Source organism: Tasmannia lanceolata, unplaced genomic scaffold, assembly GCF_043159265.1.
Source record: "Tasmannia lanceolata isolate RefF3 unplaced genomic scaffold, GAP_Taslan_0.1 ptg000037l, whole genome shotgun sequence".
Classification (NCBI taxonomy): domain Eukaryota; kingdom Viridiplantae; phylum Streptophyta; class Magnoliopsida; order Canellales; family Winteraceae; genus Tasmannia; species Tasmannia lanceolata.
The window spans coordinates 42,258,547-42,282,461 of record NW_027518714.1 but is presented as its reverse complement, the minus strand read 5'-3'; the positions used below and the strand labels follow the sequence as shown (position 1 = coordinate 42,282,461).

The window sequence follows — 23,915 nt, the reverse complement described above, 5'->3', positions numbered from 1 at the left end:
TTAACTTTCCTATATAATATATATAATTTTATGAACTTAGGGAAAGATCCAAGGATTTTATAATATATATGTATCAAATGATGCAAACTACCTTGGACACATGTATTTCATTTATGAACTTTCATAACTACTTGAACAAAATACATATAACATATCTATACATATTAAGGTTCATCTTAGTCATGAGATATCCAATTAAAGCTCTTTGGAAATACACTAATTTTTAACCCATCTATGATTCTTATTAGATTTGATGAAAATCATTAAGCATGTAATAAAATGGGTTTTGATAGGACAACTAGGTGCAAAGTAATAAACATGTTTGTTCACCTAAGGCACAAAAAGATGTCTAAGAAGGGATTTGAGTTGTTTTCTTAGACATGACATTTAATACCTTAGTTTTCCTAGAAATGATATATTAGAACAATTCAAGTACATAATTATCTAGCAAGTGCCATATTTGTCCAAAATAGAGTTTAAAGAATGATACTTTGGCATTTTCTCAAATTTTTGTGAGTATTATTTGATTGCCAAAAATTTTCATTTAAGTTCAAGTCTTTAAACCTATGGGTTTCTTCTCTTTTTGGTTTTGCTAGAGAGATGTGATAGATCGTACAACCTAGCTTCTAGCAACTACCAAAATAATGTTCCAATATGATGATATACTTGTGAGTACAATTTGAACACAAGGGCACAAAGGTGTGGTTGAATATCCTGTAAACACAATTTATGGTTTTCACATTAATGTTCTCTAGAGTGGCTTTCTTTCGTGGATGATTATTAAGTGCAAGAAGATCTAAATCATAATGTATGCACTTAGAGAGATGTTTCTAATTATGATATTCAATTAAGCTCAATATATCAAAGTCTCATATTAACTACATTTAAGCATCTTGACTTTGAATTACAATAAGATATATAGATACATGTTATTCAAACAGAGACAGGCATATAGTATCTATACACTCATTTTTAATTTTATTTTGAAAAGATTTTCAAATTAAGCATATTGGATATTGATACAAAAAGGTTAACCAACTATAAGCATATTGTATCAAAAATTCATTTTCAAATGATATTTCATTTTAAGCTCATTACCCCTAAATTTACTAAGCATATGATGTGATTCAAGTAGGGGATTTTGGAACCCAAACCATGTTGGTTCCAAGCAAGTTTGTTCTAGTTGATGTATCTTTTCTAACCCAAACAAACTTACTACTTTTTACAAAACTAAACATACATTTAGATTTGTAATTTCCAAATCTACCACAAAAATCACAAGACATATATGAATAGGTAGATGGACGGGATGAACAAGATGATTTATAAGAATGACTATGATGAAAACTATGTTTTGCACTTTCTTGTAAATAATGATTTTCCAACATTAATGTTTCATTCTTGATGTTTAAGTCACGATTTCCATTTTAAAATTTAATAATTCAAGAGATGAAAACATTTTTGATTTTCTCTTCTTCTTCTTTAAGGAGTTGATTTTCCTCTCTTAGTGAAGCAATGATATCACTTAGTTCAATAAAATCATTTTTAAAGATTTCATTTTCTTCACTAAGATGTGCATGATCTATTGCTAGTGACTTAAACTCCTTGTGAATACTAGCTAAATTATTTTTCAAGTTTGAATTCTTAGCTAGTTGATCCTCAAGTTTCTTATGTAATTCTTGGACATTTTCAACAAGTTCTTCAAATGTGAATTCGACATTATTCAAGGGGTCTTCATTAGATAATCCCATTAAGCACATATTTTGATTTTGAAGATTTTCATTAGAGTCCAAAACATTTTTAGCATTTTTATAAGAAGATACTTTCTCATAAATGTGTGGTGGTAATGCACAACATGTTGCAATTAGGGCTTTTGTATTTAGTAAAGATAATTTTTTATTATATTGATTTAATCCTTTAGATTTAGCAGTTAACATAAATCCATTTTCAATTATCTTTACCATATCTTTATCTAGACCTTTTAAGTATGTCTTCATATGGATCAACCATGATCCATAATCCGAACCATCCAAAATAGGTAGTCTAGATCCCATCTTTTAAGTTGCCAAAAAATTTGATCTTTTAACTCTTAACCGGTTAGGGTCTTAATCAAGAGTGCAAGCTCTGATACCAATTGAAATCCAAGTAGTGACTTGGTTTGGCAACCTAGAGGGGCGGTGAATAGGATGTTTATAAAACTTTTGCCTTTTAAAAACTTTTCCTAAGATTTCACCCAAGACTTATCCCTTGTTTAATTAAGTTTGAAATAGTTGAACTTAAACAACATTACAAATTAATATAAGTTCAAAACCCTTGTTGATTAGCAAACTTAATTAGGTGATTTTAATAGCCTAGTTAGCAAGGTTAAGATATTTAGGTTGATTATCAATGCTAACTACTCACTCAATTTTAAGCACAAATAATCAAATAAGAGAGTGAGAGGGAGTGAGAGAAATACCAATCACAGAAGTGACACAAAGATTTATAGTGGTTCGACAAACGGCCTACTCCACTCTTCTCAAGGTCGCACTTAAGGATTTCCAATATTGAGACCTCCACGACGCCCGGATCCAAGGCTTTTACACTCTAAAGGAATTAAATGAGGATGCCATTCCACCTTTACAATGACTCTCCTTCTCCGCCGAGTTCTAAGCGCTTCACCCAAGGGAATTAAAAACAACGGATGCCCTTGCCACCAATCGAATAAAGAAGATGAAAATCCAAGGGTGGTTCCGATATGGCAACAAATGAGGAGAAAAAAATTTAGGTTCCTAACAAGTTTTAATCTTTTGAAAACCTCTAACCTAATTTTGTAGATCAAGGCATCAAGGAATGAATATTTAGCAAACAAGTTAAATCCTAAGTGCAATGCAAATTTGAAGCAAAAGATAAGAGAGAGTGCACCCGAGATTTAAAGTGGTTCGGTCCTCAAAACGCGAGGCCTACTCCACTCCACCAACCAAACCCGTTGATGGCTTCATTAAGGATTCCTTTAATGGCGAGGAATCAACCCAATTACAATTTGGTTCGGCTCCACCTTGCAAGACTTGCCACGAACCGGAGAAAGCTCCGCGTCTCCTTGCACTCGCTCTTAGGATGGCTCCGCGTCCCCTTCGCACTAGCCCTCTTGGGATGGCTTCGCGTCCCTTCGCACTCTCCCACTTATAATCTTAGAATAAGAAAGAAAGAACTAAAAAATCCCTCACAAGAGTTTACAACTTTGAATAAGATGTACAATTAAGCATTAGCCCCTAATCTATGGGGGCTTTGGGAACCCAAGATTTCTTGGTTCCACCATAATCCCTAATCTTAGATGCACATTGGAATTGGTAATGACCATTAATTCCACAATAATGGCATCTAACATGAGGGTTAGATAAACTAGTCCTATCATAATGTGCATGATTAGGTCTTTGACTAGTCTTCTTCAAGATTATGTCAATAATTTTGTCACCATTTAAGAATCCATGGAGACATAATCTTAACCTTTCATTTTCATTATGAAGATGGGTTATTTGATTTAAAAAATATTAGCTTCATCTTCATAAGATTTGGAAGAGCTTGCCACATCTTGAAGTTTAACAATTTGGCAAGTTTTCTCATCCAAACTACCCTTAAGGGTTTTAATCTCAAGTTTAAAGTTTTCAAGTTGTTCTTGAGATTTAGATATGGAAGAGGATGACTCTTTTTTCAAAAAATCAAGTTCATTTTCTAATTTTGAAATAGATTTTTTAAGAACTTTATTTTTAGAAATTTGAGAATGCAAGGTCATGCATAATTCATCATAAGATATGTTTTCACTATCACTACTTGATGAACTAGAAGAGGCATTAGAGTTTACCTCAACTTCATGGGAGAGAGCCATGAGACAAAGGTCGTCTTTCTTTTCTTCCCCTTCACTTAAACTTTTGCCCGATGTGCTAGAGGCATCCCAAGCGGCGGCGAGAACCTTGTGTTTCTTCCAATCCTTCTTTCCCTTGTATTTTGAGGAAGATGACTTGAGAAGTGGACACTCCGGTTTTATGTGTCCCGTCTTCTTACAATTATAGCACATAATTCATCCTTCTACTTTTTTTTCTTCTTTCTTCTTCTTTTTATCATTTTTATGTTGCTTTCTCCATAAGCTTTTAAATTTCCTTAACGCTTCTTCCTCATCGCTATCCACATCACTTGATGATGAGTCTGTCTTGGAGGCCTTTAGAGCTAGAGATCGGCTTTCTCTTTCGGCTTCTTCTCTTCTTGACGGCTAGTGAGGAGCATCTCATGAGTGATTAGAGATCCTACAAGCTCCTCCATAGATAGCGTCTTGAGATTTTTTGATTTTTGGATGGCGGTGACTTTTGGGTCCCAATAAGGAGGAAGTGACCTAAGCAACTTACTCACAAGTTCATCAGTAGGATAAGATTTACCAAGATTAGCTAATTCATTAGAAATTTTAGAAAATCGGGTATACATATCGAAAATACTTTCATTTTGACCTATTCTAAACATTTCATATTTGCTCTTTAACAAGTTTATTTTGGAATCCTTGACTTGTGATGTTCCCTCATGGGTAACGGCAAGTGTATCCCAAATAATCTTGGCGGAATCATAAAGAGCTACTCTATTAAACTCCTCCGTAGATAAGGCGCAAAACAAAGAGTTTATAGCTTTGTAATTTAAATTTGCGTGCCTTTTCTCTACCGCATTCCATTCTTCAAAAGGCTTGGAAGGCAAAATGTATCCATTTTCTACAATATGCCAAAGTTCCACATCTATCGAAAGAAGATAGATGCGCATCCTTGTCTTCCAATGTCCATAGTTGGACCCATCAAAGAAAGGAGGTCTAGTTGTGGAATGGCGTTCCGGAAGTCCGGTTCCATTTTTATCCGCCATTTCACAATTAGAAAGTTGCCAAAGATCTTATGATCTTTCCCTTGTTGAAATTTTTAAAGAAAATTTACCAAAGATTTTAAGAAATGAAAATCTTTTAAGAGCCAAGGCTCTTATACCAAGTGAAAATCCAAGGGTGGTCCCAATATGGCAACAAATGAGGAGATAAAAATTTAGGTTCCTAACAAGTTTTAATCTTTTGAAAACCTCTAACCTAATTTTGTAGATCAAGGGATCAAGGAATGAATATTAAGCAAACAAGTTAAATCCTAAGTGCAATGCAAATTTAAAGCAAAAGATAAGAGAGAGTACACCCGAGATTTAAAGTGGTTCGGTCCTCAAAACGCGAGGCCTACTCCACTCCACCATCCAAACCCGTTGATGGCTTCATTAAGGATTCCTTTAATGGCGAGGAATCAACATAATTACAATTTGGGTCGGCTCCGTCTCGCAAGACTTGCCACGAACCGGAGAAAGCTCCACGTCTCCTTGCACTCGCTCTTGGGATGGCTCCGCGCCCCCTTCGCACTAGCCCTCTTGGGATGGCTCCGCGTCCCTTCGCACTCGCCCACTTACAATCTTAGAATAAGAAAGAAAGAACTAAAAAATCCCTCACAAGGGTTTACAACTTTGAATAAGATGTACAAATTGAGCCTAATGATCCAAATCCTAATCTTAGAGGATGAGAGGGATAAACAAGCTTTGATTCACTCTTGGGATATTCAAATAGAGTTTAAGAGTGTTAGGATTGATCATTGGGAAGTTTAGAATATCCATATATATAGGAAAACCCAATAGGACCGTTTGAGGGGCATTGTCGTAAATCTGGCAAAGTCCCAACGGTCACATTTTTCTTCCCGTTTAGTGGTCTCAGAGTTCCGAGAGATTTTCTTGAAGTTCCGAGAAAAAATCTTGGAGTTCCGGGAATACAAACAGAAGTTGGAAAATTTCTACTGGACCAAATCTCGGAGTTCCGAGAAGCCTATGTTGAGCAAATTTTCATTCTTGTTTTTGGGCTTCCAACTTTACACAAAGATGGGATTGTTATGAGGGTTCCAAAGTGTTGGAACACCACAAGGACAATCTCTTAGATAATTAGGGTGAGTGAGTTTAACTTATTTTATGCCTCTTAAAATCTAATACTTGGATTGGATCTTATACATTCTAATAGACTTCGATCTTCAATAGATTCTTCAAGTCTTCAATCGTCTTAGATCTCCGATGTCTTCGGCCTTCATAATGTGGTCCAATGAGAGCTTCTTGGCCTCAATCCAAGCAATCTTGTCTTAACATCATTATGATCTACAACTTAGACATTCAAACACATTAGTGATCTTAAATCACTTGTGTATTGGAATCATCAAAATAAGATGGGAATGCCAAGGTGGAAACCATTGGGCTTACAAAAGATGATAAAAGCTTTGCTTCTATGTAGGCTACAATGCAAGTTGAAGCTCCAAGGATGCTCTCAAGAATAAACAAGTTTAAGCCTAAACCAATCTCAAATGATTTTCTCAAATCAAGACAAAGAGTTTGGTAGGTGAGAGAATTTAACCCAAAAATAGTTCACAAATGATTTTCTAGGGTTTGTTGAAGTTGGACAATGTTCATCTTGTGTTTTAGATCCATACAATGTGTATATATAGAGTTCCAACTCAATATGACCGTTTGGGGGTGTTAATATCAAAAACCACATTTTAATTCAAATCCCAACGGCTCTTTTCTGTGCTGTCGCGAGGTTCTCAGAGTTTCGAGAACCATTCTCGGAGTTCCGAGACATATTCTCGGAGTTCCGAGAGAACGGCCAGAAGATGGAAAAATTCTCCTGGACCATTTCTCGGAGTTCCGAGAAAATGACCAGAAAAAAAACTACTGGACCATTTCTCGGAGTTTCGAGCTCGGAGTTCCGAGAAGCCTAAAATAAGCAGATTTTGTGTTTTTATTGCTTATTTGATTTTGGGCTTTTGGAACTCAATCCCTATGATAATTTTGGAACGTTTATGAGGGTCCCAACATGTTGGTCCACCACATAACTATTCACTAAACCTTTTTAGTTCTTAAATGGTATGTTAGTCTCTTTGAAAAACATATTTTTAGGGGTTTTAAGATGTGCCTTAATAAGAGAAAACACAAGAGAGATAGGTGATACAATCTACCATTTTTACCACTCTCTTGAATGAACTCTTAAGGTAGCCATTGCTTGATCTTCTCTTTGAGTGCATGGCTTGCTTTGGGATCTTCAAGGTTGAGCTACTTTGCTTGACACCTTCCAAGGATGATGCCACTATTTGGTTCCAGCTCCTTTGCAAGTTGTTGATCCACAAGCTTTGGCCTTCATTGATCTTCCTTTGTTTGTTCAATGCTTTGAGATGGTTGATGATGAGCTTCTCCTTGGTACCTCCAAGGTGTGATTGGTCCAAGTATGTTCCAAGCTCCTTTGCCATTGTGTTTGGTTCATCTTCAAGCATAGGCCAACAAGGTGCGTGCTAGTATGATTTGACTTGTATAGGACCTGTCTAAAGCACAACACTCAAGGCAAATGATCAGTCCATAAACGACTAATCAATTTGCGTTTGTTAATCATCAAAACAAGATGATTGAATGAACCCATGGGGAACCCTTGGGCTTACAGTTATCCAACCACCCCAGATTTTCCCTCTATAAAAGGGCTTCCAGAGCTCAGACCAAAAAGAGAAAAAAAGGATAATAACTTCTCACCCACCACTCTTAAAACTCGCTCTGCACTCCTGCTCATACTGACTTGAGTGTCGAAGGGCCTGTCCGGAGTACGACTCTGGATTGGTCTTCTGACCTCGTTTGCTCTTGCGCAGGACTCAGCTTATTCACTTCAGCTCAGTTCTGACGTCACTGCCATGTCTGTTACCGATTTTAAGCCTAACAATACCGATACATTGGCCGCATCACATGACATAGATGCATTGGTAGATCCACACAATTATACATTGACAAAGTAGGCAGATGAGCATCTAGAGTCAAGAGGATGGATTGCTTACTGCTAGAGGGGGGGTCCTATTGATAAGCCGATATAGAGCAATCTAGTACATCAGAGGATATTTGGAACGATTGTCGATCCGATTTTTTCCGACACCGATAAGCTTATTGAGCATATTAATTAGGAGGCTATGACACTCATTAAGATTGATTTAGTTAATCTTGAGAACATTTCAAAGGATGTTATTATTGAGGAATTTGGTAGATGCTTACTGGAGGATGACTTCACAAAGGTTTCTTTCACTGGGATGACTTTTCAAAGATCGAAATGGAATTGGTGTTGCCCACTGCTATTACGCAAGTCTAGGAGGAGTATTTTGTGGTATTTCCAGCTTTTATGCTTGCTAGGAATGATTTGCATTTTTGTGATTCTTCTTTGACAGTTCTTGCATTCTTATTTCGCCCATGTCATGTACGACATTCATGGGCCTCATGCCCACTGATGGGCATGGACATATATTATGTAGTGACGGTTGTCTTAGAGAGCTTGCATATAAAAGCTCTCTTTATCATTATATTGAGAAGAGCGCCTTTGAGGAAATAAAAATAATAAGATTTATTTTTGAGAATTTGTTCAAGAGAGATTTCTCTTGATTTTCTCTTGGGAAGAGAGTTTAGGGGCTATATTTGGGGCTCCTTCTCTCCCAAAATCCATCCCTTATCCTTGTTGATTGCAAGGTTTTTGTTGCTTTACTGCAATTGATCTTTGGCGTCTCCTTTCCAAAGTATTTTTCCATCTCATGCCAAAAAGGTCATGGAGTGAAATCTCTTCTTGGGAATTCGCCAAAGGAAGATTGAAAACAATTTATCTGCTCTTGGAAGTATTTCATCCTGGATGGTTGCCCTTTTGAGGAGGTTCTATTTCAGTAACTTTGGAACCTCTGCATCAAAATTAGTATCTGAACTCCATCCATGCGACCTTGATCTACGAACTCGTCTGACTTGAGTGTCGAAGGGTTTCCCAAAGTTCCGACTCCTGGCATTCCTAACTTAATCATTTTATTGCAGATCATCCAACTGACTACTTCTCTACCTCATCTAGACCGAGAGGCATGGAATCTGATTCGAGTAGCAACACCTACTCTATCAGGTCTCCCTCTCAGTCATCTCTCACAACTAGCCCTACTCATATTCCATGGAATATTTTTCATGGCTGCCAAACATGGCCCCAATGTAATGTCTGGTTAGACAAATTTTGGGGAAATGATAAATGTGCCACTTTTCATCACTTTGGATACCCAGTAGCAGTGTATCAATGACTGCGGAGGGGCTGATGTACTTCACATCAAAAGGATTCAACGGACTTCATTGTAATGTACACTACAGTTGGGTGTCCCATGAGATGAAAAGGGGTGCATTTATAATTTCCCATTTTTTTCTTTTTATAATGTAATTATTTTAGAAGTTAACTTTATTAGGAATTTTAATGGGATTCACTAGGGTCCATCGCAAAAGGCATTTCGCAGCTGGTCTGTCGCATGTGAGACCAGCCACCTCATGAATGAAGATAGCAGCTGTGAAACGCCTTTTGGGAGTGGTGGTCTCACATTCTACAGACTAGCTGCGAAATCCCTTCTGCGATGGACGCTAGCAATTCCCAATTTTAGTTACAAAGAGTCGTTCTGCTTCCATCCCTAGAAAAACAATTCTATCCTAAACAAAACCCTCTCACGTGCCGTCCAAATGCACAACCGAACTACTTTCGGTTTGTTGAAGAAGAAGTTGGATTTTTCTATGAACTCGTTGCAGCCAAAGAAAGTTCCATTTGTTTTGGCTTCCTCCGTGGATAACACGCCTTTCTTTGTCCTCATCTCCTTCTTAGAGTACTCTAGCCGCTAATCTGCTTCGCAATTATCTCAACATTTACTTCGATGAAGTGACATAATATTTTCACACTCGTTTCTTCACCGGGCCAACCCCTTGTACTGTAAATGTGTAATAAGAGTAGTGAAAGTACAATAGAAGGGTGTGGGCAGGGGGAAGGAAAGGGGGCGAATATATCACTTCCCCCAAAAGGCCAAATAACCTCAAATGAGCACAAAAGTGGGCCTATTTCTTTCGCTGTCTAGCTATCCACTCTCTTACTTTTGGAGTGTTTTATGAGGTCCAATGTATGCTGACCTTTATATCCTTATCTTCTTGGAAGCAGCTCAGCTGGTCGACATACACATGCCCATCAATGTAGTCCCTGCTTTTCTCATCACTTGCAACTTTTTAACCCTTGCTAAGAGACGCGATTACAATCCCGCTCTTAAGTATCTTATCTAGCTTTAACAAGTACTATAATACCATAGCTGGCACGTGTAACCGACAGCTTACCCATCTTTTCCGTTAAAATAATTTTACATGTTAGGCACATACTTCACACGAGTCAAAACGCCGTTATAGTGTGCTTTGACTGCCGGAATAAGGTACATTGATGGGCAGCTTATTTCGATTCTCGTCGATTCGGGCATTTGGTTCAAATAAATGATCTCAGTCAAGGGTGGAATTAACACCGAGTCGGAGTTAAAGGGAGAAAAATGCAAGAATCTGATACCTAGCCCATTAAATGTCATTGTGATATCGCACTAACTAGGATGGAATTTTAATGGATTTTATTTGAATTATATTTTTATTTTTATTTTTCCTGCTTATTGTAATTCCGGTGAAATTTAGAGCTTTTGATTATAGACTTGATAATCTGAGTGATTGATTAATTAGCAACGTTTAATATCTAATATTGGTTTAATTGTTAATTAACATATAAGCAATCACAATTAGCATACAATTAGTGAAGGAGAAGGATATGGAGATAAATACCATAGAAGGAGAAGACACAGGCGATTTATAGTGATTCGGCACTTAGCACCTTGCTAAATCTTACTCCACTCAAGTTTTGTTCCTTGAGAATTATCCACTAATTTTGGATCCCCACTAAAGTTGGATCCCAAGCCATACAATCTCCACTACAATCAACACTTCAAGGGAACAAACCCTTTTTCAAGTACAATGAAGAAGAAGTTGATGCGCACGATCCCTCCCTGTAGGCGTGTTTTACAATGTTTAAAAGCTCATTAAAAACTCACTCAAATAAGATACAAGTAAATCCTAAACCAACTCACTTGTAGATTCCAAAATCAAGGAACAATGGTAGGTGAGATGTTTGTAAACCCAAAAATATGAAACATTAGTTTTGTATGGGTCTTAGGCACTCTGAAAAATCATTTCATCAAGATCGTTTGACGGTAGAAACTCTCTTTTATAGCCTTTCCAAAGAACTAGCCATTGTGGGGGGGGGGGGGGCAAAACTGTAAAAACTAGGTCATTTTGAAAACTAGCTGTTGAGCCCCCAACGGATCTGCTTTTCCGCAGACTCGGGCGACCAATGTTGGCTGGTCGACCATCGATAGTGCGCTGATCATATTTTTAAAAATGCTTTTCAGAGTGGGTCGGTCGCCCGGGGCAGTCCGGTCACCCACCACCCACATTCTGTTTCTCGTTAATTCTTCTGTCCACAAGAGCCAGGCGACCGCGACTTAGGGTCGGGCAACCAGGTTGCATTGAAAATGTATTTTTCATTTTAAAACTTTGTGAAAACTTTGCCACCCTTGGGACTGTTACTTTAAGAATTGAAACAGAATTTCGAGGGATCTTTTTACATGCACCTTGATGATGAAAACCTCATGACAATTAAAGATACAACCTAGAATGTAAAATGCTTCTTTTGAGCTTCACTTTGAATTGAATCTTCGTTGAGCTCAGATTGACGCTTGCCTTCCTTGAGATCTTCAAATAAGAACTCCATCTTGTAGGATCTTCTAGGGAATGACATTTTGAGCTTGCTTCCATCAATTTTGAGTTCTTCTAGGAGGTGTAGAAGTTGATCTCCAAACCATGCATAGTGATGTGCTTGGGTGATGAACTAAAGTTATCATGTTTAGGCACAAAACTCAAGGCAACATATTACTCCTTACAAGCTAATCAATTTGTGTTTGTGGATCATCAAAACATAGGTGAAAGTGTGAGAAGCCCTTGGGGAACCCTTGGGCTTACAATCTCCCCTTTTTTGTGATGACAAACTCAAATTGATTCAAATTGATTAGGAGGCTGAGGAACCTCTTAAGTATATGCACATATGTAAATAGTCAATATAAAGCTAGAGATGCATATGGAATAAGGACTACAAATCAATACCAAAATGTCTCATCCTTTTGGCATCAACTAAAAAGGCCAGTTTCAAGCAATTTGAAGCATATAAGGGATGAACGATAAGACAAGCATGTGAAATACCCCAAAGACCCATAAGACATGAATAATAGAATATTTCAGCTCAGTTTAATGCATAATCATGAGTAAAATTTAGAGGAAAAGATCAAGGCAAGTCATGACAAGCAGTTATTTTTTGTAGTAAGTCTCTTATAAAGTGTTGTCGCAAAGATATATTTAAGAGACATTTCAAACATGTAATTATAGACAGTATGAAGGTATTTGGGAGTCCAAAACTCCCCTTAAATTTGTCAGGCAATTGAGTGAAGGCAGTGGGTCTTATGGCCTGACCATTTCCCAATAGTGATATATAACTTTCAAGTTCAAGGTTCATAGGATTAAGGGATGACAAGTTCAAGTCAAACCTATGGGAATCATAAAAAATGAATAGCCAAGTGAAGCTCAATCATGGAAGATTTGACAAATTGGCTCCCCCTTTGAAAATGAAGATAACAGTGTGAAAACTCAAAGGGTCGAACAAAGACATTTGTAAAGAGTCCTCAGGGTATTGAGATTGAACCCTTCGCCTACAATGAGGATTTTCTTTTAGTGATTGACTTCCCAGATGGATGAACCAGTTAAGATCACTTGAGAGGGGAATACTCAAGTCTCCTTATCATGGACTTCAAAGTGATTGAAAGGTGATTGAAACATTCTATATCATAGAGTTAGAAAGCCTCCCCTGAGTGCGATATCCTTCCTTTGAATAAAAGCAACATAGGGTATGGAGATATCAACCACCTAATGTTACTTCAAAAGAAGGCATGAGTAGTAATTTGAACATCTTTTAAACTTAGAGGGTTTAACATCCTTAACCATTTAATCAAGAATAATATAGAGATTTCGACATTTTAAGATCATATAAATGAATCTCAGACGAGGATATTGGAATGAAGGAGAAATACAGAGTCTGAGAGATAACCATAAAGATATAGAAAGTAGGACACACATACATCCATAGAAATAGAGAGAGGAAATATAAAACTAAGGCTTTATATTGACAAGTCAATCGAACACAAGGTGTACGAGATGTGAGAGACAGGTCCTCTTGACATTAAAAAAATATCCACTACAAGACAAAAGGAAAGGTGAGACAGTCTAGTCTTCTATCACCATTACATGTCATCTATAAAAGGCAGACAAAATCAAGTGACTTCTAACTGTCCAGATATAACTACAAAAAGATATACAACCATCAACACCAAAAGCCTCTGTCCAAAAATAAAAGCCACTCCAGGCAAGAACATCCAAAAACTGCATATACAAGCCATCAAAATACAGCGAGAGAGAGAGAGAGAGAGAGAGAGAGAGAGAGAGAGAGAGAGAGAGCAAGATCATCATAAAAGTATGTCATCTAAGCACCTTGGGGATCCTGTGAGCCGTAATAGAATCTGCTCTGCGTGGGTGCAAAGGCCCTCATGAACTCTGCATTCTCCCCCAGCTCGGGCTCTTCTATCAGAGGCAATGGCCTCTATCAATTGTGCATGGCCAGTGGACCTCTGAGTCTCGGCCTGATAAAATTTGGTTACAAGTTGACCCAGCTGTGTGTTCATGTGTCCCATCTGAATAACCAGCTGCTCATAGGAAACTTTTGTCCTAGCAGGCTGAGCACCATGATCTCCAACATAAGGAACCTGCTCTGGATGCTCATGCTGGCCCTCAGCCTCTCACCTACTCATCAATGTTCTCCTCATCACCTTCAAGTCCTCTTGCACCTGCTCCACTTCTACTTGCCCTTGAAGCACCTTTTACTTTCTCAATCCCCATATGAACTATAGTGGTGGAATTGAGAGACAGATTAGCCTTCTTGGTGAAGGCATAATCAAGCTTGACCATAATATGCTTGAGGATCCTTGTGATGATCATCCTAAAGGTCAATTCGCGCTGGCCTCTTTTGGCCGCCTCATGCATACATCCAAAAATGATGTATCCCATATTCAAATTGATTTTCTTAATTATGCAGTGGATCGTGAGGGCTTCAAAGGGCTTTACTGCATCAAAATTTCTTGCACTGGGATTAAAATTATAAGCAACCACCTTATGAAGCACCTTAGCCTGCTTGTTCATTTGTTTGGCTAAAATGTTTACCTTGTCACCCTCTGGAGGCACTATCGCTAAGGTTTCTTACATTGGCTCCTTAGTAATCTTTTTCTATAGTTTGTCAAACACCAAAATCTAAATTCTTGAGAAGTGTCTTCATATGGATTGACCAAGACCCGTAATCCGAACAATCAAAAGAAGGGAGTCTAGAGTCCATTAGTTGCCTTTGATCTTTTTATCTTGGAAATTTTTGAATGAAAATCTATATAAGAGCCTTTAGCTTTGATACTAATTGAAATGAAGGTTTGGCAACCAAGAGGGGGTGAATTGGTTGTAATTAAAAAATTTGCCCTTTTAATGTCTTTAAAAAGCCACCGTAGTTTCAATTAGGATTATTCAAGTTAGATTAATGTGTAATTTAGAGCTTTTGATAATAAACTTGATAATCTGAGTGATTGATTAATTAGCAACATTTAGTTTGTAATATTGGCTTAGATGGTAATTAACATACAAGCAACCACAATTAGTGAAGGAGAAGGATAAAGAGACAAATACCACGACAGGAGACGACACAGGCGATTTATAGTGGTTCAGCACTTCGTACCTTGCTAAGTCCTACTCCACTCCTCAAGTTTTGCTACACAAGAATTCTCCACTAATTCCGGATTCCCACTAAAACTGGATCCCAAGCCGTACAATCTCCACGGCAATCAACACTACAAGAAAACAAACCCTTTTTCAAGTACAATAAAGAAGAAAAATTTGATGCGTACAATACCTCTTTGTTGGTGTGTTTTACAATGATAAAGGTTACTACAAACTCTCTTAAATAAGATGCAAAGTAAACCCTAAACCAACTCACTTGTAGATTTCAAGATCAAGGCACAATGGTAGGTGAGATGTTTTTAAACCCAAAAATATGAAAAATAAGTATTGTATGGGTCTTCGTCACTCTGGAAAATAATTTCATTAAGATCAAATGAGGGTAGAAACCCTCTTTTAAAGCCTTTCCAAAGAACTAGCCGTTTGGGGGGGGGGGGGGGGGGGGGGGGCAAAAGTATAAAAAATGGGTCGTTTTGAAAAGTAGCCGTCAAACTCCAACGAATCTATTTTCGCACAGACTCGGTCGGCCGCAGTGGGCCGGTTGGCCACCTATAGGGTGCTGATGGGTCGGTATACTGGGGCAAGGTGGCTGACTGTTGTTGGTCTCCAGGGACAGTCCGGTCGCCCACCACCCACATTCTATTTCTCTTTAATTCTTTTGTCCACAGGGACCGAGCGACCAGGACTTAGGGTTCGTTGATTTGGTTCCCTTGAAAATGTATTATTCAATTTAAAACTTGGTACAACCCTTGGGACTTTTACTTTAAAGCTTAAAACAATATTTCTAGGGATTTTTTTACATGCGCTTTGATGATGAAAACCTCAAGAGAGTTAGAGATACAACCTACAATGTAAAATGCTTTTGAGCTTCACATTGAATTCAATCTTCGTTGAGCTCCGATTGATGCTTGACTTGCTTGAGATCTTCAAATATGAACTCCATATTTTAGGATCTTCTAGTGAATGACATTTTGAGCTTGCTTCCATCAATTTTGAGTTCTTCTAGGTGGTGTACAAGTTGATCTCCAAACCATCCATAGTGATGTGCTTGGGTAATGAAATAAAGTTATCATGTTCAAGCACAACACACAAGGCAACATATCAATCCTTACAAGCTAATCAATTTGTGTTTGTGGATCATCAAAAATAGGTGAAGTTGTGAGAACCCCTTGGGAGAACCCTTGGGATTACACTTGCGACAGAGGATTTCAGTATACAAGCATATTATGAGGCTCATCGTACGCAACTTTTTATGATGGCTGAAGTGAATCAGTCTGAGATAGCTGAAAGTGACTGTGGAGGAGATGCAGAGAATGATGATGTTTACACAAGCACAACCACATTACAACCCACACTTCTCTTCATCACCCAGTCCTGGAGAGAGTACGAGGTAAAATTTAATAAGTTTTGTAATGCATATAATTGTGTTTGCAAAATTATCAGCCCATTATCATATTTAATATTCTTTGCAAATGTTTAGGCACATCCTCATGATTATACTATTCCACCTCAACATTCAAAGAGGTCCCGGACTCGGTCCGATGGCGATGGTGATCAAGAAACTACTATTTATATTAATTATTATTTACAATTTGCATTTATATTATTATACTGGGATTTGCTAGCGTCCATCGCAAAAGGCATTTCGTGGATGGCCTGTTGCACGTGAGAGCAGCCACCTCGTGAATGGAGACAAAATCTGCTGAAAAGTGAGCCTGTGTGGCTGCTCTCACATGCAACAGACCATCCGTGAAATGCCTTCTGAGGTGGACGCTAGCAAATCCCTATTATACTAACAATAATTGTTTATCTTTCAAGGTTTACAGATCTGCCCTATAAGTTAAAATTATATTATAAAAGAATTAATAGTGACGGTTATTTTTTTCTTCACCAAATATATTTTCAAAAAGCATTATTCATATTGGTGATGATTTTTTCCATCACTAGATCTTTTTTGTTAAAAGTGATTTATATTCTTGTTGGCAACAATTTGATTCCATCTCCAATTCATTTAAACAAATCTTGACGAAATGAATCTATCATTATAAATTTAATATTAGTGCCGGATTATATTCGGAGCTATAAATCCCATATTAATTTTTGAAAAAATAAAATAAAAAACCACTAGCGATGAATAAGACCATCACTGTTTCCTTAATTATCAACGATGGCAGTTCATCTGTCGTCCCAACCATTGCAATAAGTCTTTAGGGATCCCTTATCTTGCGATGGAGGAATTTTCTTCGGTAAATACATAGAGCGACATAATTCAATTCATTGGCGAAGGGTTAAAGCCACCGCCAATGACAGTATTTCTTGTAGTGATGGGTGTTAGAAGAACTCAAACATCCACAAGAAAATGGTACAAATTGATTTTGTGATAATGGTTTGGCAATTACACACCTGGAGAATCGAGTTTTTACGGTAAAAGAAAGCACATAGGCATCAAGTATCATTTAAATTGAGACACGGTCAAGGATGGAATTATCATCATTTATTTTTTTATAAAACGCAAGATCATGCAGGTTTCGTTCACTTTCACAAAGGCATTGAAGTTTGATATATTCATCAAGACGAAGAAGAAACTCGACATGGTAGTTGTCTAGCTAAAGGGGGGATATCTGAATTCAAAGCTTTACCACTTGACCACCCACGCTCATTAGAGCTTGCCTCCTTCACCATTGGAACTTTGCTTCAGTCAAACATGCGACATTGAAACTTATTAATTGACTCTACTTGCTAAATTGACACTTACTAATTGACTCTGCTACATCGGGAGTTTGTTGCACTGGAAATCTACTCCCTTAGAAGTTTATATTCTTGGGACGTAGTCTTTGTTTTGAAAATGTACAAGTCATTTACTTTCTCTATGCTTTGTATTTGATAGTGTGTTTGTTAGGTACCTTAGCAATACACCAAAAGCTCCATAGCTGAAGGAACACGTCAGGCAATGCCCTTTAAACTAGTACCATACCAGGATGGGTCCCACCCAGTCCCATAGGCGGGTCCCCACTCACGACCGTAACATACCACCACGCTTCCACATCAGCCATCCTCTGCGGCCCACTCTGTGACGGCTTTGTACTCTAGCCTTTTTTTCCAGGTAGCCCTTTCCATAGGTTGCCCTTTCTGTCACTTGAATACAGGACGTGATGGCTGCTCTGATACCAAATATTATGTACCTTAACAATATGCCAAAAGCTCCAGAGCTGAAGGAACGCGTTAGGCAAGGCACTTTACCAGTCCCATACCAGGCTGGGTGGGACCCAGTCCCATACCTGGGGGGCTCCACTCAAGACCTTAACAGTGTTAATGGTTTCTTAGAAAAGCTACGTGTAGTTAAGAAGTGTCAATCTCGGATTTGCATTGTAGGCTATAATTTGGACACTATATCTTCTTCTGCAATAAGCCATTTTAGTGAAATTTGAATTTTCTTGAGTAATAGAACAACTTGGCCTTCATTCTTTGAGTGTTTGGTATCAAGAGAACAAGTTTCTTATCTTGAACCTCAACTTATCTCCCCATCTAGTTAGTTTCACTACAACAATAAAGTGTTTGGGTTTTTCCGTAATTATTGGGGTTGTTCTCCATACGGATAGCATGCCGGAGCTTAAGTGCTATTCCTTCATTGCCCTTCAAGTTAATGGTTATTATTGTTAATTAGTCATAATGGTAGAGGAAACAACAGAAGTTCCAAAAACAATCTTCCAGAATTTACAAATACTGAGATCAATTATAATTCTATCTCACATAAAACTCAGGTGGATTGGTTAGTTTATCACCAAAAGATAATGTTCAATCAAATACATTTACTAGATGATCTGATCTACATATGAGAGAATTCATAGATTCAATTTTCAGACATTTTATCAAACTTATATGCATATAATCTTATATTGCATGCATGGTTTGGAAGTTAAATAACACTATTTACATATTTTATCATTTAAGGCTCCAAAGGGAAATACATTTTGCAACGAAAACGAGATTGAGCACTGAAACCCAGCTGTAATTCTGCGTCTTTTCTGTAACATTAATTTCATATTATTGCATAGCAATCTTAGATGTAATTCTACATTCTTGCAGCATGGATTGCATGGAAATCCTGCATAGGCTGTAAACTTCTGAATGATCTTTGTGTTACTTGTGACATTCTCTCTTTGCTTTGATGAAGTTGGCTAGAGTGCAAAATTAAGTGAGTGAAAACTGAGGGAACCCTTTCTGATTTCCGCACCCATATCGAACGAATATTGCCTGCAGAGAGATGCAACCGACTCTTGCATGGGTTCTGGTCCACACACCAGGACTCCTATGTTGGATCCTCCAGTTTGCGCCGGAAATTTAGAAAGTATATCTACACAATTAAACAATTATTAGGATTACTATTTGAACTCTTCTAGAGATGTTCAATAGTTGAGAAATATGGCTATGAATTCTAAATTAGGAGACATCGAAAGTATTTCCTAAAGAAATGAACTACCAAAATTCAAAACTACATGTGACAGGGAAAAGATAAAACAAATCAAGAGCCTGGTTGCTCTGCCCTCTTCCTTAAACGTTGTTCTAAGGATTGGCAGTGGTCTTGTTCTAGCTATTGTATCATCTTTCTTTATTTAATATACTTGTAGGGGTCCGCCAAGCCCCAGCTTACCCATTAAGAAAAAAAAGAAGATAAAACAGTACCGTGAAAATCTGGCCTCTGTCCGTAATGGATCTCATGTTTATCAGAAGCACATCTTGCTTCGATACACTGTCGCTCTGTACTTTTTGCTTGTTCCAGAGAGACTGGGGGAATTACGTTGTTTCTCTTTCTCCATCTGAATAAAACTGTGGCCAAGGTGCTGGAAACTGTAGCAATAATGAAGGAACATATTATTAAAAGATCGCTAACCCACGATGGGTTTTTCTTGTCTGTGGCTTTGTTTTCGGAGAGAAGAAAGGCGTTGTTTAAACATAGAAGTGAAGCAAAGAAGATAACAGAAGATAATGCCGTGATTGCAGCCATCAACACTAAACTTTCAGGTCTGGCCATGGTATACTTTGAACATTTGGTGTCGAAGAATACTGTTTGAACCAAAGAAAGCTCTGGTAATATTTCCCTTAATGTGGTACTTGATCTCTCTTCTTGAGTCACAAAGATTTTCAGCCTTAGATACTCTTGCTCATTTGACTGGCTTTGCAGTAATGGTAAAATTAAATTTAACATACTGAGGTCTTGGGACTTCTTAACAGTATATATCAATTGCACTCTTGTAGCGAAATTCTTCTTGTTACCATTTCGGTAAGCAACTTCATGCAAAATGCTTAGGAATGGGGTTATGCCGATTCCTCCCGCGACCAAAAGTAAGCTGTCATATCTGCCATCAAGGGACAAATAAGTAATATGTCATTTAAGATGTGTTTTGCACTACCAATCTGATTTCTTAATTAAGACTATTTCTTTTGACATAAAATGGGAATAAAACAAATTTTATGCCCATTTTTAAGTTGAAAAATAGGCGTAAAATTTGTTTTACATTCAATTTTACGAAGAAACTGAACCCAAGGGAAAAGTGATTCCGAAATATACCTTTAATGAGTCTTCAGGAAAGCAAAACAAAAGTGGGTAATTTTTTAAAATTTCTTTGAAAAATCTGAAACAATTCTAAAACACCTTGCTGGATTGGAAATGCATACCTTTGGTAGTAGATGGATGTGGGACCATATGGACCTTCGACTGCAATGGGGAGGCACATCAAATGTCCAGCATCTGAATCTACTGCTGCATGTATTTTATTGTAGAGTTCATTTGTCCACTGTCCTTGGCATTTCACTATTATGGATATTCTCTCATTTTCCATACAAGAGCTGGATGTTATACTAAAAGGGTGCCACTGGAAGCGCGATATACTTGGAATCTTTATGAATATCACACTTGTAGGGCTGTACTTCAGTCCTGTAATAACAGAGGAATTCCATCTAGAAAAAAATATCCATCTAATCTTTTGTTAAACAAAAATATTTCATTTGAGGTTGGGAAACAACCAATTACTCCAAAAGCTTAAGCTGTCGGACATGGCGTTATTTAATCTTTTATACTTAACACTTCCCCTCATGCGTGGGGCTGTGGCCCCTCTCTTTTTAGGGTTGGCCTACACGTGGCACAGGTGGTCCCTCTTTTGGGTTGACCATTATACGTGAATTTTTAATATCAATGAGTTTTGAACCCATGACCTTAGCTTTTATACCATATGAAACAACTAATTACTCCAAAAGCTTTAGCTGTTGGAGATGGCGTTATTTAATCTTTTATACTTTTAACTGAGATATCATAAGCTATTATAATTTGATTTTCAATTGAGGCGTACCAGGTTGTTTCAAGAGATTAAGCTCTAGAGAATAATGTATCTTATCTTTTGCAAATGAAAATGATTTGATTTCAGATAGTTTTATTTTAACTGAGGCGTACCAGGAGGTTTCAATAGAGTAAGTTCTATTGCTTTGCACGGCAGTATGCATGCAGAAATGAGGCATGTCTCTGTTCTTGATTGTATAATCCGTATTATCTTGTCAATGGCGTATAGAAGAACACCTGAGAATACCGTGTAAAAGTGTCGATCTCCGGCATGTAGTAAGAAAAATACTATGAAGACTGTGTACAGATGGTGGGTGTAGTAGAATAGCTCAAACTGTTTCCTTCTTATTTGAGGAAGTGATGTGATCCAGATTATCAAACCTACTGCAAGGCCAATCTCCCCAGCAAGGTTAACGCGGCCAGTACTCTGCCACTGTGAGATCTGTTATCAAGATAAAGAACTTGTATAAGGTAAGATCGTAAATTAAGGAATGGATATTGACAGAACTACAGTTGTTGATTGTTCAATTGATTATCTTTGAAAGTTTAATGATTCTGCGCAAGTTAAAAGCATCAAGTTCTTGTGTAGTACTGATTAGTTGTAAATTTAGTTTTGGGGGCCTTTCTGTTTTTCTTCTGGATTAGAGCATTCCAATGATCCGCTCATTCCAGTGTTTCATTTCAAGAAACACTGCCAAGTTTAGAATAGTGTGGTAGAAGAAAACTTTGAGAGAATACAAAAAAATAACCAAAAATAACCTTGGCTTAAGATTTTTGTAAACGAAAGAAGCCTTAAATGTCACCAAAAGATGAATTTATGATGGATTTTCACTCTCCTATGTGATAGAAAGGGATGAAAAACTGAAAAGCCCCTCATATCCGTTCCATAGAGAGTAGATAATAATTCTCAAGTTAAAATTCATATTCCTTGAGCTAAAAGAACAAAAAAAAAACAATCAATCTCGTGAACTATGTACTTGCATACCTCATTTCTAAGATTATGCTTGATTCCCCATATAAACATTGTGATTGCGCCATGCAACATTGAGAATAACATCATTATGTTTCCAAGCCATATGTGATATCTTACTGAAGTTTCAAACTGAAGGCCAAGTAGCTGAAATATTGCCATTCCCCTTAATACTGGAATCAAAAGCAGTGCAAGGCATGCCTCCGCTAGCAACCCGGACCTGGTTCCTACCTTCATGACCTTATACTGCCACCTGATAAATCCCCCAGTTACAGTCTTGTTGATAAGATCAACAAAATAATTGCAACAAAATACTGAATTAGTAACAGTTTCTATTACTCACTCATTCAATCGTAGGGATCTAACAGGCGTCATCTTTTTGAAATCAACCGAGATGCGAGAGTAGAAGGTCCAGGCAAGAAACAGAACAAAGAGTGTCCCCATGAGAAGCTCAGCTCCAGATAGTACACCGAGAGGGCTACGAATAATGATTGGAGACGAGAGATAAGGGATGGAGATTTTTCTCCGTCTGCCATTAATTTCGATCATAATATCAGATATCTTTGAAAAAAAGGTTAAGAGTTAATATTTTTTTTGAAAATTTACTTTCATTACCCAAAAGAAGATTACAAAGGGGACAAGTTGTCCCTAAACATAGTAAAAAAAGCACCCACGCAAAAGAACTCAACTTAATCCACACAAGTACATATTTGTTAGATGACCCGAATCTACCTACTCGAATCGAAAACTCATTGGACTTTGCACGAGCATATGGGCTAGTGCATGTTGGAATCTATCTCTAAACATCAAAGTAACTGACAAACTGATTAGAGAAAATATCCGTCTGTCACAGTTTTAGCAAGTAACTCCAAACTCTTTAAGATCATTACCTGATTATTGATGTCCCATCATGGAGGTGCGAGTAAATTAATCCAACCATAGCCACGGCAAGAATGGGAAAGGAGAAAACCGCAAAATTAAGGCCTAGCAAGTGAGAAAACAATCAATATGGGAGGAATGAACAGAATTACAAGTAGATAAGATAAAACTATTTGTGGATGGTTTTACCATAGTATCCGAATATCGTGTGACGCGCTTTTTCTTCAGCTACGTGCCATGATTTTCGCCATAGGTTGGTCGGGTAGAGGACCCAAACACAAACCCAACCAGTGAATATTAGGATCATCAACATTTTGAGAATCGCAGAGGTGGCCGGTGCCATTTTTACAGTACAATTCGTTGGTTGCAAACAGTTGGTGTTGGGGAAGGAGGGCTAAGACAATTTGTTATAATGGCTCTCCTCTCTATCATTATATAGAGAGTGAATGATGATTCTCTTAGTATATGCGAATCTTGTCTCCATTGGATCACGAGTGGATGGTGATGGGCATCGCATCACGCTTGGTCCCACCACTAAACTCAAGTCAAAAGTAGGACCCTCCCTGCATCACTCATCATTCCCTTTGTATATATTGCACCCATGTGATGATATTATGTAAAATCAAAATGAACTCTCCGTACATCATTGATCATTCTCTGTGTATTTTGTGTTAGAGATTTTTCAAAATTATATTGGAAAATTAAAGCAATTTTCAAATTTTATGTTTTAATTAGAAAAACAATTTTCAAACAGGGCCGGTCGACCAGGGGTTCCCGGGCGACCTCGGATTGGTTTCTGGAAACATAAATAATTTCCAGAAAGGTGTGGGCGGGCGACCGTGGGTAGCCCGGTCAACTGCGGTTCTTTGGATCGGAAAAATAAAAGGAACGGAAGCATGTCGGTGGGCGACTGCGGTAGCCCGGTTGATCGCGGATGTTCGGAAATTTATCCGTTGG

The 23,915-nt window shown here is 37.8% G+C and overlaps 1 protein-coding gene across 2 annotated transcripts; it reads right to left on the bottom strand.

The window, feature by feature from the left end:
* Positions 1-18,691: 18,691 nt before the first annotated feature.
* FRO8 (ferric reduction oxidase 8) lies at positions 18,692-23,351 on the bottom strand. 2 transcript variants are annotated; one of them, XM_077373297.1, is made up of 9 exons: positions 23,148-23,351; positions 22,970-23,063; positions 22,423-22,608; positions 22,095-22,332; positions 21,491-21,551; positions 21,224-21,346; positions 20,452-20,710; positions 19,459-20,132; positions 18,692-19,129 (listed from the first exon to the last, which is right to left on the bottom strand). In XM_077373297.1, exons 1-9 carry the CDS (start codon positions 23,299-23,301, stop codon positions 18,954-18,956), a joined length of 1,965 nt encoding a protein of 654 aa, XP_077229412.1. In that variant the 5' UTR covers positions 23,302-23,351; the 3' UTR covers positions 18,692-18,953. The 2 variants fall into 2 exon arrangements, with proteins under 2 accessions (XP_077229412.1, XP_077229411.1); XM_077373296.1 differs by having other exon boundaries at positions 21,224-21,551.
* Positions 23,352-23,915: the final 564 nt, after the last annotated feature.

What these genes read in the sequence shown, in the direction of transcription:
- FRO8 (XM_077373296.1), bottom strand. Translation starts at nt 23,301, where the DNA reads ATGGCACCGGCCACCTCTGCGATTCTCAAAATGTTGATGATCCTAATA. An exon ending in CACGATATTCGGATACTATG is followed by an intron (nt 23,064 to 23,147) that starts GTAAAACCATCC and finishes CTCACTTGCTAG; the next exon opens with GCCTTAATTTTGCGGTTTTC. An exon ending in AGATCCCTACGATTGAATGA is followed by an intron (nt 22,333 to 22,422) that starts GTGAGTAATAGA and finishes GGGATTTATCAG; the next exon opens with GTGGCAGTATAAGGTCATGA.